The sequence below is a fragment of the Heterocephalus glaber genome, unplaced genomic scaffold, assembly GCF_053883595.1.
Source record: "Heterocephalus glaber isolate CG9 unplaced genomic scaffold, H.glaber_assembly_v1.0 deba00001673, whole genome shotgun sequence".
NCBI lineage: Eukaryota > Metazoa > Chordata > Mammalia > Rodentia > Bathyergidae > Heterocephalus > Heterocephalus glaber.
The window spans coordinates 25,992,173-26,008,715 of NW_028258410.1; the positions used below are offsets into that span (position 1 = coordinate 25,992,173).

The 16,543-nt window shown below is 38.3% G+C and overlaps 1 protein-coding gene across 5 annotated transcripts in view; it reads left to right on the forward strand.

Moving 5' to 3' along the window:
* The window catches only part of Chd6 (chromodomain helicase DNA binding protein 6), a 235,537-nt gene that overhangs the window by 154,349 nt on the left and 64,645 nt on the right, over positions 1-16,543 (forward strand). For all 5 annotated transcript variants that reach the window (XM_004858220.3, XM_087197902.1, XM_021239068.2 and 2 more), the window contains one exon: positions 4,466-4,661. In XM_004858220.3, coding sequence (XP_004858277.1) covers positions 4,466-4,661 — 196 coding nt within the window. The remainder of the gene's footprint in view (positions 1-4,465; positions 4,662-16,543) is intronic.

The following is a 16,543-nucleotide window of genomic DNA, read 5'->3' on the forward strand; positions in this document are numbered from 1 at the left end:
ATTTATTTATTGCAGAGTTGGTATGTTAGGACCTCACCCCACCATAGCAGAAGTAGAACCTCATGTTTCAGGTCAGGGGCTTTCTTGGGATGTCTGCTGTCCTCAGCCATGAGATGGTGAGGCACTGTTGAATCAAAGTTCTGAGTATGTGAATGAGGCTTGTTAGCTGTGAGCTTCACTCTCCATATGTGAATACTACTCATCTGTCTGAATCATCTCACTGGGAACCCTCCAGTGTCAGTATATTTATCTCTATTTCTCTCCTCTGTTTTGCCTAGAAAGCAGAGACTTGAATGTGCTCTGCATTGGTTGTGGGGGAAGGGTAAGAAAAACTAGCCGTTTCTCATATTTCTCTCTCACATTTCTCCTCTTGATCTTTGGTCATAACTCCCAGAATAGAGAAGACTGTGATCCTTTATTTTACCTTTTTAAATGGTGGATTGAGTAGTCTAGAGGGTAATTGATACTTCAACAAATATCCCACCACTTCCCCTGTGTTTAGACGCTCCACGCTCCCACTTTTAGGAACCGTAGTGCCACCAATGTCTAATACCTTCAGATACCCTGCAGCATTAAGTCACACTGTTTCTTGCCTGGATTTAGCCTTCTTCAATACAAATACCACTTGGTATGCTTTCTAGCTTCCAGAATGTTGCTACTTTTGTTCTCTCTTGTGGATTTATTGGGAGAGTGATGCATAATGATTCTTACTACCATTTTACTAGAGGTTTGGGAAGATCCATAAATTAAATAGACATTTTAATTCATAATCCTTTCCTGGATTTCTTTTTTCATTTTAGTCTTCATGCCTTCTGTCATTTTGGTAAATGACATTAATGGAAGTTTCTTTCCAAATATGTCTTGATTCCCTAATTTTCTATTTACTAAAATAGTCTTTCCCCCGTTGACATAAAATACTATTCATTAAATACACTGAGATATTATATATGCTATGCATGTCTAGCCTTTCCATTCTTTTGGTCAATACTTCTCTTCTTCTGCTCATGTATTATTTCAGGTGAACTTTATAGAGTTATTGTTTAGACCTATCTCTGGCCTCTGCAGCTTGTAACTCTAGAAAAGTATGTTTATACACATGTATACATTTACATATCTATATAGATGGTTATCCATATGATAAGATTTTTATTGGCTTTTACTCATTAAATAGGGGAGGATTGCCATCTTTGCAAATTTAAAGAACATGCTACTCCTTATACTTCAGTCTTTTATGCACACAGTCGAGTCAATATATATGAAGTATCTACCTTGTGCTAGAGCCCCTTTCGATGTTACAGATATAATGGCTAAGAGAACACCATAGCTCCTACCTAGTGTCACATTACCGAGTTTTTGTATTTCTTATTGAATTCAATCCTAAGCATGTTGTATGTTTGTGGCAGTTGTGAGTGTAATTTTTTTCTTTCTGTCTATCTGTGTTTTCCAACTGGTCATTGCTAAGAGACAAGAACATTGTTCATTTCCCTTCAGGCCTTCTGAGGTCAGCATTTCTTGTGCCAGACATGTGACACTCCCCCCTCCATCCCACCTCCTGGCCAGTCCTTGGAGGTTTTCCCAGGGTGCCACCTGCTTCTTATGGAGATTTGACAGTGACTGTGAATTACAGTTTGATGAGCAACAGCAACTCCTAGGGATCTTATTCAGATACAGTTGTCACAGAGAGTTCATTGCTATGCTGGAGTTCGATGGGGAAAATTTCAGGACGTCTGATTCCTTCTTTCAGACTTATCAGCCCACAAGGTTTGCTTTGTTCTTGAGCCTCTTTGCCTCTCCAGCTGTCAGTCTGGTTTTGTTCCCACTTAATTTCATGCCAGACTCATACAGTGATGAGGGCACAGCTAGAGGATCTGGCTCAGAAGTGGGGGGAAAGTGGAAAATGATTTAAAAGAGCTCAAATAATTCCATTTTTAATTTTGTGTTCTTTGAGAGCATGCCCTCGAAACCTAAACGAGTGTCAGAAATGAGAGGTATTGTTCTAAACATCCTGCACAGGTTTCATTCCTTAAAACTTGTTACAGGGCTGGAGATTTAGCTCAGTGGTTCCGCCATCTGCCTCACAAGTTCAAGGTCCTGAGTTCGATCCCCAGTACCAAAAAAACCCCAAAACTGTTGTTACATCATAGCTGGCAAAACACTTAGCTAATTTTATGGGAATTTTTTCCCCTGGGTGACGGTCAAGCTACATCACTGCCATTTATTGATTTCTTCTTCCCCAAAGGCTGTGGTAATTCCCAGCTTCCCACTGATCCATATGTCATATACAGGCCTCATTCTCCTCTCTGATGTCCAGGGGTATCTAGTCCAAGAGCACCAAGTCCTCTGTTGCTGCAGCATTGCTCGTTTATGTGTGTAGGTGTGGGGGCAGCAAATAATATTTAATTGACTGTCAGCCTGTCTTCTCCAAATTCTGTGCTGCTTTTGCTCTATCACATACATAGCCAGAATTTGATTAAATGATTATAGATTGTCAGAGTACTGATTTATCAAAATCATTTTGCTATTTAGATATACCTTCTGTTCCACCTTCTGTTAGAGTTACAAGTTTCCAAATTTTACTAGTGTCTCCTTAATTTATTTTCTGTTTTAAAGAAAACATTTCTGTCCTACTACATGGAAATGTAAGGTACTGTGTGAAAGCCATCAGTCAGGTAGACCTGGCTTCAACTCAGTTACTAGCTATGTGACTGAACAAGATATTTTACTAATGGCTTTTAGTTTTCTTTCTCAGTTTCCTCAATTGTAAAAAGGGGATAATAATAAAAACGTGCAGGACTGTGGTAAGAATTAAACGTGATAGTGTATATCAGGCACAAAATGGATACTTAGAGCTTCCTCTAATATTACTGTTGTGGCTATTATAAATGAGATCTATATAATGTACATATTTAACCCTTAACCTTCATCTTATAACACAAAATCTTTTTGGTCTGCCTTTGTGACAACTGTTGCCTGTTTCATTTTCTACTATAGTTCCCATATAATATTGTTCTTGAACATACTCTAACATTTAAAAAAAGAAGAAACAAACCAAAAAAACATAGTCATACTTCCAGGACTGGTTATATTGTGGCTTTTTAAAAAAGAAGGCAGTATTTTTAGGCTTGTTCTTTTGTGTTATATCCCTTGCAAGTCTGAGTTGCTCAGGTTTCTTTATATGCACTATTTCCTCCTTGGCTTGTTTCTTTATATAGCTTTTCTTTTTCTTCTAGCAAGGCAGGGTTCTGTTGTCAGATTTAGTTTTCTAAGCCATCCCTGCACCAAGTCAACTACCCCTAGAATGTCTATTCTTATACTCTTATCAGCTCTTTCTCTTTATCTGAGTTTTAGAACTTAAATTCTAGGCTACACATAATATTTTTGCCAAGATTCATGGTCTTGGCTAATGTTGGGTTTAGATAACTTGGTCCTTTCATCACAAGTTCCTATTCTACTTGATCAGCCAGTTTTTCCTTGTTGGTCAGAATTGAGTCCAGAGTAACATCCCCTTGTTAATTCATTTGTTATCATTGGAGAAAACAAGAAAAGAATAAAAACAGAGTAAGATAGGAGAGAACAAGATTGCTATTATATTTTGGATATAATCAAGATCAGATATAATCTTGGATAGAGATCATGGATAAATTTCACAGTTTCTGTCATAAAGGTCCCTTCTGTATTTTCTCTTGATGGACAGTAATGATATATGACCCTCACATATATGTTCTTTTTCCTCTTTCCATTACCCCCACCATGCTATCCACCTTAGTTCTTAACTATCTACACAGGTTTATGCCTTCTTCCTGATATTCAGCTTTACTCTCTAACATTGTTTTCTTCTAAATATTCTTCAGTCTCCCTGCCTCTGATGTGCCATAGGCACTACTCCTAATTGCTTAGCCATATACTTCCCAAAAGACTGGTTTTAGCTATAGACTTGGAAGTTTTCCTGAGTACATCTAAAGTTTTAAGAAACTAGTAAACTAGAAATGATCAGCCCATATATAAAAGGAATACCTGGCAGTGTAGTCTTCTTACCACTCTTAGTTACCCTGAGGAGCTGGAGACTGAAGTGAACTCTGAGTTCTTGTTGTGAGTTCTGCTTACAGTCCATAAATAGTTGAGGCTTGTATTTGCTTTTTCTGGTCTTATGATTCGATTCACTGCAAATATAAGCTAGAGAATTCTTGAGAGTAAGTTGCTTGGACAATATTGAGGATCAATATTTGGTGTTTATAATTCTTCTTGTCCTTAGTTGGTGGCTAGTTTTTTGTTTCGGTTTTTTTGTTTGTTTGGAGGGAGGCATTTTCCAATGTAGTTTTAAGAGTCTGCTGTGATTCATATGTAGGGGGTGGGAATCCTTCTAGACTGCTATCATTCCTTTGGGCAAGAGCTTCCTGCATTATTTGCTATTCTCCATTGAAGTCATAATTAACACCTGGGCTTTCATTCATTTGGGTCCCCTCAGATACACCTATGAGCGAATTGATGGGCGAGTACGGGGAAACCTGCGCCAGGCAGCCATCGACCGATTCTGTAAACCAGACTCAGACCGCTTTGTCTTTCTTCTGTGCACCAGAGCGGGAGGCCTGGGGATCAATCTCACAGCTGCTGATACCTGCATCATATTTGATTCTGACTGGAACCCACAAAATGACTTGCAGGTAACCTTTAGGATGATTGCTCTTTACCTTAGCTGCCCTAAATCCCATAGTATAGTGACAGGGTCTGGCTTGGCTATAGATTATCTGCCATGCTCCATGCTGTGGTGTTAGCTTAGGGTCTTGGTCAGGAGATGAAATCTAGTGAAAAGTAAATTTTGTCCCTTCCCACTAATCATAGAATGTTTCTGTCCTTTTGCTTTAAATGAAGTGGTGTTTCGTAGAGATGGCCTCCAAATATATAGCAGAACTACTACTATTATCAGACATAAAGATACTTGGCATTTTTCTCTCAATTTGTTTATTAGTAGTCATATGTCATATACAGTAAACAACCTAACCCAAAGAGACAGGAAAGTACCCTGGAGTGGCAGCAGTGACAGAGGCCCTCTCAGTCTAGTACATTTGCTCTCTAAACTTAATACAGCATGTTAGAGTTTATATGTGCCTTAAGTGATTTTGCAGATTCTGTTTTCTAGTTTTAACCAAACTAAATAAATAAGACGCTTAAATGATTACTGCAAAAGTAAATTTTAGAAAGTAGAACAAGAAAATGACAGAGCGTGGCTTGGAGTTCTTCACTAACCCTATTTCAAAGTAAAAACAGTGATAGTCTAATCAGATTGGGCAGTGGATGAGCCAAAAGGATTCTAACTTGTCAAGAAGCCTATTTATATATACATTTTCAACCATTATTAATAATGATGAACTTCATCCCTAGTGTGTATTATATCTTGTAATATTTATTAATACAAGAATTGTGAGTGGAGTAGGGAAGGTAAGGAGATGGCTCAAAACATTTTTTCATAGATTGATCAAAGGAAGTTTGGAGGCTGAAGCTTCACATAACTCAAGAGGGGTCCCTGGGGATACTGCAAGGGAGAGAATGCCGGGAAGATGGCTCTGAGCTCATGGATATCTGAGCTTCTTCCTACCCACTCACTTCGATAGAGTCATTTGGCTTTGCTTGTTTCATTTAATGAGTTCCCAAATAAGCTGTTGTTTGAAAAACACTCTAGTAGGTAGCTGAAAAACCAGTGCTTTAAATTATTAAATTGATGGTGGCTGGCTAAAATGCAGGAAAAATATGGTAGTTATCATAAAGCAAATTGCATGGCACTACCTTCAACATGCAGCTTCAAAGAAAACCAGTAGTTATGAATAGCTCTCTATGAGCTCTTTCTCCTGGTGAAAGAATGTTTGGATAAAATGAGTTGCTAGATATAATAAGTAATCCATTTTTAAAAGAGTAACATATACTCAACACTAAAATAATAATAAGCAAAAGCTAACTATCAAGAACTGAATTAGGATAATGATACAGATTAGAGTGTGGAAAAATAATTCTTTTTTCCCCCCACTGCCTTTTAAAAAATAGTTGTTTTTTGCTTTTTGGGTTTTTTGGTACTGAGGATCGAACTTGGGACCTTGCACTTGCGAGTCAGGCAGCAATACCACTGAGCTAAATCCCCGGCCCTTAAAAATAGTTTTATTGAAATACAGTGACATCCATTCTTATATGTAACTTTTCTAGTCAATTTCATGTTACAGGAATTGAATAGTTGGAATAGAAATAACATATCTCACAAAACCTAAATTATTTACTATCAGGCCATTGGCCAACTGCCAAACTGGTGATATCTTAAGTTCTTGGTAGCAGTAATCTTCTATATTCCTTTGTGATGCTTACCTGACTCTGAGGCACAGTACCGTACCTAGGAGAATGATAGTACAAGAAACCATAAGTCCAATTTGTAGCCATGTCAGCAAGACATGTTTGAAGGGATATTTAGAAGAGAAATTTGAGGCATTAATGCAAGAGGCAAAGATTTTGGAATCACCCTACTTTTACCAAGTGAAGTATGAACATTACCAGTGAAATAGATGCAGTGCCAAGAAATGGGGAAAGTGAGAATCTTCAGTCCTTATGGAGGAGGTGAAGTCATCTCAGGTGATTGATTTATATATATAGCAACCAGAGGAAATGGGTGGAGCTATCCAGAATTAAGATCTGGGGACAAGGGAGAAGCTTTGGAATAGCTATTGTTAATATGCACTGTTCAGCCAGGAATAGTGGTGCACGCCTGTAAACCTAGCACCCAGGAGGCTGAGGCAGGAGGATCACCGCAAGTTCAGGGCTAGCCTGGGATACACAGTGAGCTCAAGGTGAGCCTGAACTACATAGTGAGACCCCATCTCAAAAGGAAAGGAAGGAGGGAAGAAAGAAAAGAAAAGAAAGCACACATGCACTGTTCAGGAACTAGCAAAAGATGGATTAAGGAAAAGCAGTGAAGTCCAAACTGTAACTGGATAGTATAGATTTTTTTGTGTGCTAAGTCCATTTCTGAACTTCACTTAGTGTTCAACATGAATTAAGCAACAAAAAGACCAACAGTGCCTATGATGCAGAGTGGCAGCTTGTACCCTAGAGCCTATCAAAAGCTTAATGAGTGAGGGAGTCATTGATAATGGCAGCCCACATCAGAATGAGAGTTAGAATTTTCCAACTTTTGATTTTCCAGACTGGCTTCTTTCTTACTAATCCACTGCTTTCTGTTTTCTTCATTATTATTGAGGTTTTATGATTCAGAGGGAATGTTGCTTTTTTCTTTTTTTAATGTCTACCAAACTGGGTAGAGATAAAAGTAGGAAATTTAATTTTAAGACAGGGAATTAGATCAGTGATTATTGAGGAGTGGGATTTGTGGACTATAGAGAAGGTCCAAATTCTCAGTCTCCCAGAGACTGCTCACTTGATATGACGGGAAAGAGAGCCCCAGACAAATACACACAGAACGGTGCACACACCTACATTCTCACCCTTTGCCCTATGCCCTCGCACCCAGGTATTGCAAATGTAAGAGAAGAGAATGTGTAGAGACTAGGATCCTGAAACCGTCCTGTGATTTCCAGGACTGCAGCGAAGTCAGCTATAAAGATTAATGAAATAAGACCCTTACCCAACAGAAATGAAAACTTAAATAGACTCTTTTCAAGTACTGTTTTTGCTAGGTAAGTCATGTTCCCACAATCATTTGTGCCAATTTTCACACTCTAGTATTTTTAATAAATGAATGAAAACTTTCAGCCACCTGCAGTTATTTGGGATTATTGCCTTTAGAAGATGGGTTTAGCCATAAAACATTTATATGAGAAAGTATTGAGGCACATACTACATGATATAAATGTTGAGACATAGAAAAGACAGTCCCATCATGAACAGAGTCATACCTCACTCTAGTGGAATTCAGAGGTCTCAGTTGGTATGATAGAAACATGTGTTCCCACTCTAGCTCAAACAGCCTGGCAAGATCTGAGACAGTCCATGGCTGTCCCAGTCAGGACACGTGGGGAGGCAGTATCAGCTTGAGGACAGTCTGTTCTCCTGACTGATGCCAAGAAGATCTCCACAGCACCTTAAAAGTGAAGCTAGATTGATTGTGAGGAGACTGGGTTCAGTCCACATAGCCTTGATTTCTTTTGTTAGTCAGCTTTCTGTTACTGTAACAAAATACCTTAACCAAGCAACTTTAAAAACAGGAAGGTTTGTTTTGGCTCACAGTTTCAGTAGTTTCAGTCTATGATCAGTAGGACCTGTTGCTTTGAACCTGTGGCCAGGCAGCATATCATAGCAGGAAGCACATGGTAGAACAGCCTGCTTTTCTTGTGGTAGTACGAAGCAAAGAGAGACAGGAAGAGGTCAGGTCCCCAGTATCTTCTTCAGGGGCATGCCTGGATGACCTAATTTCTTCCCACTAAGTCCCGCCTCTTAAAAGCTTCCACCATTTTCCAGTTGCTCCAAACCGAGGACCAAGTGTTTAACAGATACAAACTGTAACAGTTCCTGAGGCTGACCTCCAAGATAAAACAGTTTCCAGGCTGGAGAACAGAGCTCCATTCTCTGAAAAATCAGCTGAGTCAGCCTTACTTCCTCTGGTGCTTTTTTATTGTTGTTACCAAAGTCCATTTAGTAATTTTTCTGATCATTTTGGCGCGCACGCGCGCGCGTGCTTGTGTGTGTGTGTGTGTGTGTACACTTTTTGGGTAGAGTAAGAGGTTTAAGACTTGCTATAGATATTTTTTAAAATCTAAGTCTCATGAAACAGTGACATTGAATGTCATGTGCTGTTTCTTTTATCTTGTTAGAGTCTGAAGAATCCAATGAATCATATCACTCCTCTATGCCTAGATCTGAACCAATTGGAAGTAGACACATGAGTTATGATAGAGGATCAAAACAGAACTAGGCTTCTTAAGACTCCTGCACATACACACCCTCATCCCTAGGTTAAACTTACCCAACAGGCCTTCGGGCAGCCATCTACAGAGCAGGGGCTACCCTAGTAAACCTGCCAGTGACAAGAAGACTCGTGTGTTCAAGAGACAGGGAAGGGTAGCCAATCTGCACAAGCTCAAACCCTGCCCCATGTTTCATTGGTCTGGTAAGTCACTCCTTTAGGGTGGAGAGAGGAGGGGAGGTAGAGAGATTTGTTAGGTTTCCTCTTGGAAAAATGAAGGGCAAAAAATAAGACTCAATCCACACTACAGTATCTATTCTGCTAGCCTAGTATCACTTCTTGCCTTCAGAAATCCTCCTTCCAGAAAAGTGAAGGCACAAATTCATTAGGACACAAAATAGGAACGGGGCACTACTTAGAAACAACAAAAGAGATTAAAGTTAGTAACAAAAAATGTTATTGTTTTATCTCGACTATCAGAGGGAAATCAATTTTTTTGTTCCCCATACTAGAGACATCTTATCTAGAGATATTACATAAATGTCTATATCTCCTCTCAAACCTTGAATATGTTGGTTTTGGCATCATTATATGTAGAATATTAAATAGTATAAATTCACCTTTGGCCACCCTCATTTGAAAGGCACAAGCCCACAGTTTCAGCAAAGGTTCAGACCCACAGTTTCAGCAGCAGCAAGTGCTTTCTAGGTTTCCTGTAACACTTAAGCTGAAAACATGGCAAAGGGAGGTGACAGCAACCTGAGAAAGAAAAAGAGAAATGAAAAATGTGTAGCTTTTCTTCTTTCTATTTTTTTTTTTTTTTTTTTTTTGCTTTTCTTCTTTCTTAGAAAGAAGGCAGTCTTGCTGCTTGCCATAAAGGCAGAGATGGGAATAGCAGGGTATCCCCACCACCACCACCACAAGCATCTTCCTTTCTTTTTTTTAAGACAGGGTCTCACTAATTAGTAATTCAAACTGGGCTTGAATTTACGATCCTCCTGCCTCATATCCCAGAGTGCTGGGACTATAGGCATGTGCTACCCATCCAGCTATGCCTTTTTTTTACATCTTTCTCTTTAATTACTCTGTGATACCTGTTTTGGGTTCTCTAGCAGGCTTTTTGCACTGTAAGGTAAGAGTTCCTTGGGATTAAACCGTTCAACAGGGCTTAGCAATTCCATGACCTACCTTTGACTGAGGTCCCTGGAATCAGAATTCAGAAAATGTGGGAAGAAGTGTCCTGGCCAAGAGCTGCAGTCTGTAGGATTTTGGAAGGGAGGAGCGAATCCACCCTGAGGAGGCTGAACCCCTTCCATGATCACAGGAGCAGTACTTCAGGAGCTTACACACTGCTCCAAGAGAATGGCTGGTTTCCTTGGCCACTTCATCTGCTACCAGCTTAATACTATCACACCCTATTTCTTGATGTTATGTGTATGTCTGAGCTTGGAAGATTACACCAGTTTGCCAAAAGAAAGCAAGAGTTTGTAGGTGCATGCACAAATGCTCCATTATGTGATCCATTTATTCAGTATCTCTTGAACCCAAGAGGTGCCAGGAATTCTTTAAGTACTAGAGACACAGTGGTGAGCTAGATCGATAGTTAACACTCGTGGAGCATTCATTTCTATGGAGTAGGCAGTGAATGAGGAGAAATAAATACAGTAGCAGTATTTGTTATAAAGTAAATCAAGTAGAATGAAGAAATAAGAGTTAAGTGCCCTGATTTACAAAGAATGGTCTAAGAAGACTTCTTTAAGAAGGTAAAATTTGGACCTAAATGATAAGAAGGATCTTAAATTGTGAGATAAGAAAGAAGAATGTTCCAAACAGAGAAAACAGAAGTATGACCACATAGAGTGGGAATGAGCAGATGGACACACTGCTGCTCAGGGTGGGACAGGTCCTGACCGAACGGCATCAGTCCCAAGTAATGAGTCAGTTTTTTGTCTAGTATTTTCCTGCCTTTCTTTTTATTGTCTTCTCTTTCTTATTCCCTTTTTTCTGCTGCCCCAAAACACTTCTTTCCCATAATAAAAATTCATCTGTCCCTCTTGTTCTTAGCTGGCTCTCAACTGACTTAGCTGGGATACTTAGCTGAGCCCTGGACACAGTGATAGGTTGTGGGGAAACCAAAGTGGTGGTCTGAATCCCACAGTAGAAAGTGCAACAGAAAGCTCTGTGTGCTGCTTCTTTCCATTTTAGAAGAGAAAGATACTTTTCCCCAAGGAATGAGGCTGGAAAGTGTAGATTCAATTGTAAGCCTGCAAAGGACTTTGAAGGTGGGCAGATTCCTGGTCTCCCCAGTTCATACTGCATGGATAGCCCTTGATACCTTTGCTTTGTGAGTAGGTAGCCCATGAATGCAAACTTTTAAGATGTCAGGAGAAAAAATCCCTCAGCTTACAATAAAATACTTGTACATAGAAAACAGGATAAGAAACTTACTAGCCTGCTAAAAATGATTGGGTTGTGTGGGATTATTGGCTGTTTTTAACCTCTGCAAATACACAGTTTCATTAAGGAACAAGTACCGAGTATTAAAATATATTTTTAATGTAATAGAGCTAATGATTTAGAAAAATAGTACATGGGACAAAAGAAGAAGCAAATGTGTGTTTGGTTTTCTGAACCACCCATTTCATTTTCACACAATGCAATTGTAAAGATGCAGCATAAGGTTTTGCCAAGTTCTGAACTTGGGACTGGCAGTAGTAAATTGAAAATCAGTTTACAATCTGTCACTATTTGGGCACCTAAGCCATGCCCCCTTTCTTTGCATTGGAGTCACTGAGATCTGTATCTGTTTTATTTTCTGCATCCATTCCTGCAAATCATGACTCATTTCTCTTTGACTTTTGTTCTTCTCAATGTATCAAAAGATAGAGAGAAAACTATGAGCCTGCAAATCATCCAGGAGAATACTGTCATTTTCCCAAAGGTGTGGCAGGGTTGTGGAGTCACTGTCCCCGATTGTGTTCTACTCCAAAGGTTTCTGTGATTATTCTTCAGCTGACACATCTCATTTGGACCTTATTACAGTTACTGCCTTGCTTCTGAATGCTTTACTTTCTGTTTTACATCATGTTTTTGTGAGCTCTAATTTAAAAAATAAGGAATGGTTTGAGATTTGACTGTAAAATGACAAGTCTCTTAAATGTGACAAAATTCACCCTGTTGTAATTTCAGGTAAGTTGTTTTAGGAAAGTGCATGTTTTTCTCCTGCTGTCTGATACACTCTTCACCCAACTTCCTTCGATGTTAACATCTTATGTAACCATAGTATAATTATTGGAACCAGAAAAATTAACATGGATATAATACTATTAACTAATCTCCAGACCTTATTTGTATTCCTTCAGTTTCCCATAAATGATCTTTTTCTGGTCCAGGATCCAATCCAGGATTTCACATTCCATTTAGAGGTCATGAGTCTTTAGACTCCTGTAATCTGTGATAGCTTGTTTTGCTTTATTTTGGAGACAGGGCCTTGCTATGAAGTTCAGGCAGGCATTGGGCTCACTGTGTAGCACAGGCTGACCTTGAACTCATGGTGATCCTTCTGCCTCAGCCTCCCGAGTGCTGGGACTACAGGCGTGTGCCACCATGGCCAGCTTGTAATAGCTTCTTTGTCTTTTCTTGTCTTTTAGGACCTTGACACAAAGGATAGTGATAAGCTGTTTTGCAGAATGTTCCTCAGTTTGTGTTTGCCTGTTTTTTCGTGATTAGATTTGAAGTTACGCATTTTGTGCAAGAATATTACTAAGTGATGGTATGTTCTTTTCAGTGCATCATATCAGAGGATACATGATGTTAGTATGTCTCATTACTTGTGATGCAACTTTGAACATTTGGTTAAGGTGGTGTCTGTCAGGTTTCTCGGCAGAAAGGTGATCTTTATTTTTAAAAATTGGTTGAATATCATGCGAGTAGGTATCTTGAGGTTTTATAAATAGACTATTTCTCGTCCTATTTGTTTCTCACTATTATTAACATACCTCAGTGGTACTTGCCTTCAGTAATTATTACCTTCTGTAATAATTATGGTGTTTAACTAATGGTAATTTTCTAGTTCTGTCATTCTTCATTCATTAGTGGGAATTCTGTGAAGAACATTTATTTACTTATATTAGTATAAACTTGTGGATATTTATTTTATTTACTTGTGATTTTTTTTTCGATATTGGAGGTTGAGCCCCGGACCTTACATATACTCCTAGACAAGTGCTCTAGCCCTGAACTACATCCCCAGTTCTTTTCATTTTGGGACAAGGCCTTGCCCAGGCTGACTTTAAACTTGTGTTTTTGTTGTTGTTGCTTGTTTGTATTGATTTGATGTGGTTTCTTTATTATACTCAGGCTGGCCTCAAACTCCTAGCCTCAGGTGATGCTCCTGCCTTCGTCTCTGAGTAGCTGAGACTACAAGCACACCTAGTTATTTTATTTTATAATCCATTGCTCTGACTTACTTTGTTCTCATCTTTTTCCAGTTTGGCAGTAGCTTCTCTCAGTTTGATTCCTGTGTCCTTTGACATGCTCTCGTCCTTTTCTGAGGACTTCCTTACCTTCTGCCACTAGAAGATGTTCAGGTTCATGCCATGCTTTTTTCTGACAGAAATGGAATTGACCATTTCCCCAAGGGTCTCTTATTCTTTTTATTTGAGAATAGCATTTAGAAACTAAGATCTAGCTACTAGGTATGCCCATTCCTACTGGAGTTTTATTCCTCCTAGACCCTCTGTGAGATTTCTGATTCTAGTCTAACACTACACAGTTCATTTATAGCCTTCTGTTCCTTATTTGAAACTTCTTTCACTGACAGGGAGAAGCTTAGATATCCATATCAGAACTTAATATATTTCCTCACTTATTCAATCCTAGAATAAAAATGTCAAGTAGTCTTAGAATTGGTAGCTAATATTTTACCAAAAACAAAGTTACTAGAGTTTAATATTGATTATACTAGGCTGTTTGATCATTAGAATTACACTGTATAATCAAAATACCATTTTCCAAAATTACTTACCTCTCTTTTCAGTGTGGTTAAATTATTGGTGATACGGTCATCTTTTAAGATTCAAAAGCAAACTAAGACTATGTACATCAAACCTAACTCTCAGAGAGGAATTATTCTACATATTTAATACTTTTGTATGTTTTATTTTTATAAAACTTTACCTTGCAACTCTTTGCCTGAAGTAGTCATCACTGTGATGGTTACAAAGTGGTGAGTTTTCTTTCTCTCTCTCTCTCTCTTTTGTTTTTTTGTTTTTTGAGACAAGGTCTCACAGACTGGCCCTGAACTTATTATATACCCAGGCTGGCCTCAGATTCTCAGAAATCATCCTGCCTCAGCTTCCCAAGTGCTGGGATTACAAGTGTGTGCCACCACACCTGGCTTAAAGTGGTGATTTTTCTAATTCTGTCACTTGTTAATGTGTTTGTTACTTGGAATTCTAAGGAAGCATTTCTTCTTTTTCTTCCATTTATTTTTGTGTGAGTCATAGGTTTTTTATGCAGTGAGTTATAATTTATCAGTATCTGTTTTGATATTTATATAGTCCTAGACTTAGCCAGTTGGAGACTTTTCAAGCTTCAAGTGTTATTTTGATAGGTGTCCATCACGCCTTGAACTACTTCCTTCCATCACACACAGTGATGTGTTTCAGGCTCATCTTGTACTTTTCTTGCTCCAGCCCTACCTACAGTTAATCATTTCTCTGATATTTCTTGAATTTCTTATGGAGAGTTGATAGCTACAAACAAGGATCTGGACATTGGGTGTGTTCATTGATACTGGGATAACACTGCTTCTAGGCCTTCTCAGTGGATGCAGCTAGAATATGCATAGATACTTAAAAACAGAATAGAAATACACCTATTTTATAACATGCATTCACTTGTATATGAGTATAAACATATACAAATGTATCTATATATATTTCTACATTTGTGTATATGTATGTGTATACACACACCCACACCTCACCATAGTTTATACTTTATTCCTCCCATCCGTTCTAACACCATAGAGTTTTTCATAGTTTTCCTCCTTTCTATATTTGTAACATTCTCCAACAGTGAAAGCTTGTATTCCTGTTACCTCCAGTATATTTGCTCAGTACTAGATTACACAAAAAGTAGTTTCAGGATTGCTAACCCTGCTACTGCATAATAAAAGTTCTTTCTTCTTGTGTGTGTTGAAAACATTGTAGTTTGACTGGACATACTTAGTAGGGTATATAATAATCCTAAGAATGGGGACACCCAAAATTTTATACTGTTGTCCGTAATTATGTTTTGGTTGGGTTGTAATGGTATTATTCTCTTGAAACTGCAGTAAACACACAGACAGACATGAGTTCAATCAAATGAGCAATGATATTGAGGTGATTGAAAAGAAATAGAGATGTGAGGTTGATGAAGTTTTTTTTTTTATTTCAGAGGATGAAACTTGAGGTTTCACACATGCCAAGCAAGTGCTCTACCACTGAGCTGCATCCCTAGCCCTTGATGAAGTTTTTAAACTAAAAATATTAATACGACTGCATGATATATTTTGTTTTAAATATGTACATGATGTTCTACACATACCTATATACACATAGCACACTTGTACAATACTTATACACATACCATAAGTTCATACTGATTCTTCCAAATCCATTCTAACACTGCAGAGTTTATTCTAGTCTTTTGTTCCGTAACTGACTGGTTAATGTTAAAAGAACTTGGAACTTAAAGGCTCTCATGGGTCATATATGAATAGCAATGAGAATAATTACTGCAGTGGAATAAAAAACAGCAACATAGTTCAACACATGGTTTCATTGTGTTCCATTTAAAAATAAAAATAAAGGGCCGGGGGTTTAGCTCAGTGGTTCCAGCGCCCTCCTCACAAGCGCAAGGTCCCGAATTCGATCCCCATTACCAAAAATAAAATAAAATAAAATAAAAATAAAAATCTTCATTAGTCACACTGGAGGATAATTTGGGAGGCTGATTAAATAAAGGGACTAAAATGTTTAGCTTGTTTTCCTATTATTAATGGTACATCAGGGTAGCCAAAAAAAAACAAACAAAAAACTGATGGGAGAAAAATATATCCACTAATAAATTAATGGATTTAGGTACTGAGAATAGTTTAGAAAAAGACAAGCAGATAAAATGTGCCTCTTGGTGGAAATTGAAAGTTCACCTATGAAATATTTTGCCAAACATCAGCTCTTAGCCTGATCAAGTCTTAAGATAAAGCTCAATTTAGAGGATACGTAGGGAACAGAGGCACTGGCTCAGTGACACAACAGAATGCCATCAGCAAGATGTCAACTATGGGAAACCACAAGACAAATGCCTGGTCTCTTTAACAGATAAGTTGTTTTTGAAAAGAAGAGCAATAGAACGTGGGAAATATCTAAGATAGAAAGACTTGAAACATCAACTGATTGCAATATATAAGCTTTATTTGGCTCATTCAACAAGCAAATTTAAAGTTAAATTATGAGATAAGCAGGAAGGTTGGAACACTGTTTAGGTGGTTGGCACTAAGAATTTGAATGTAACAGTGGTAATATGACATGTTTTACAGCATACTTTATAAATACATACTGAAATGCACAAGGATGAAATAGTGTGATGCCTAGGATT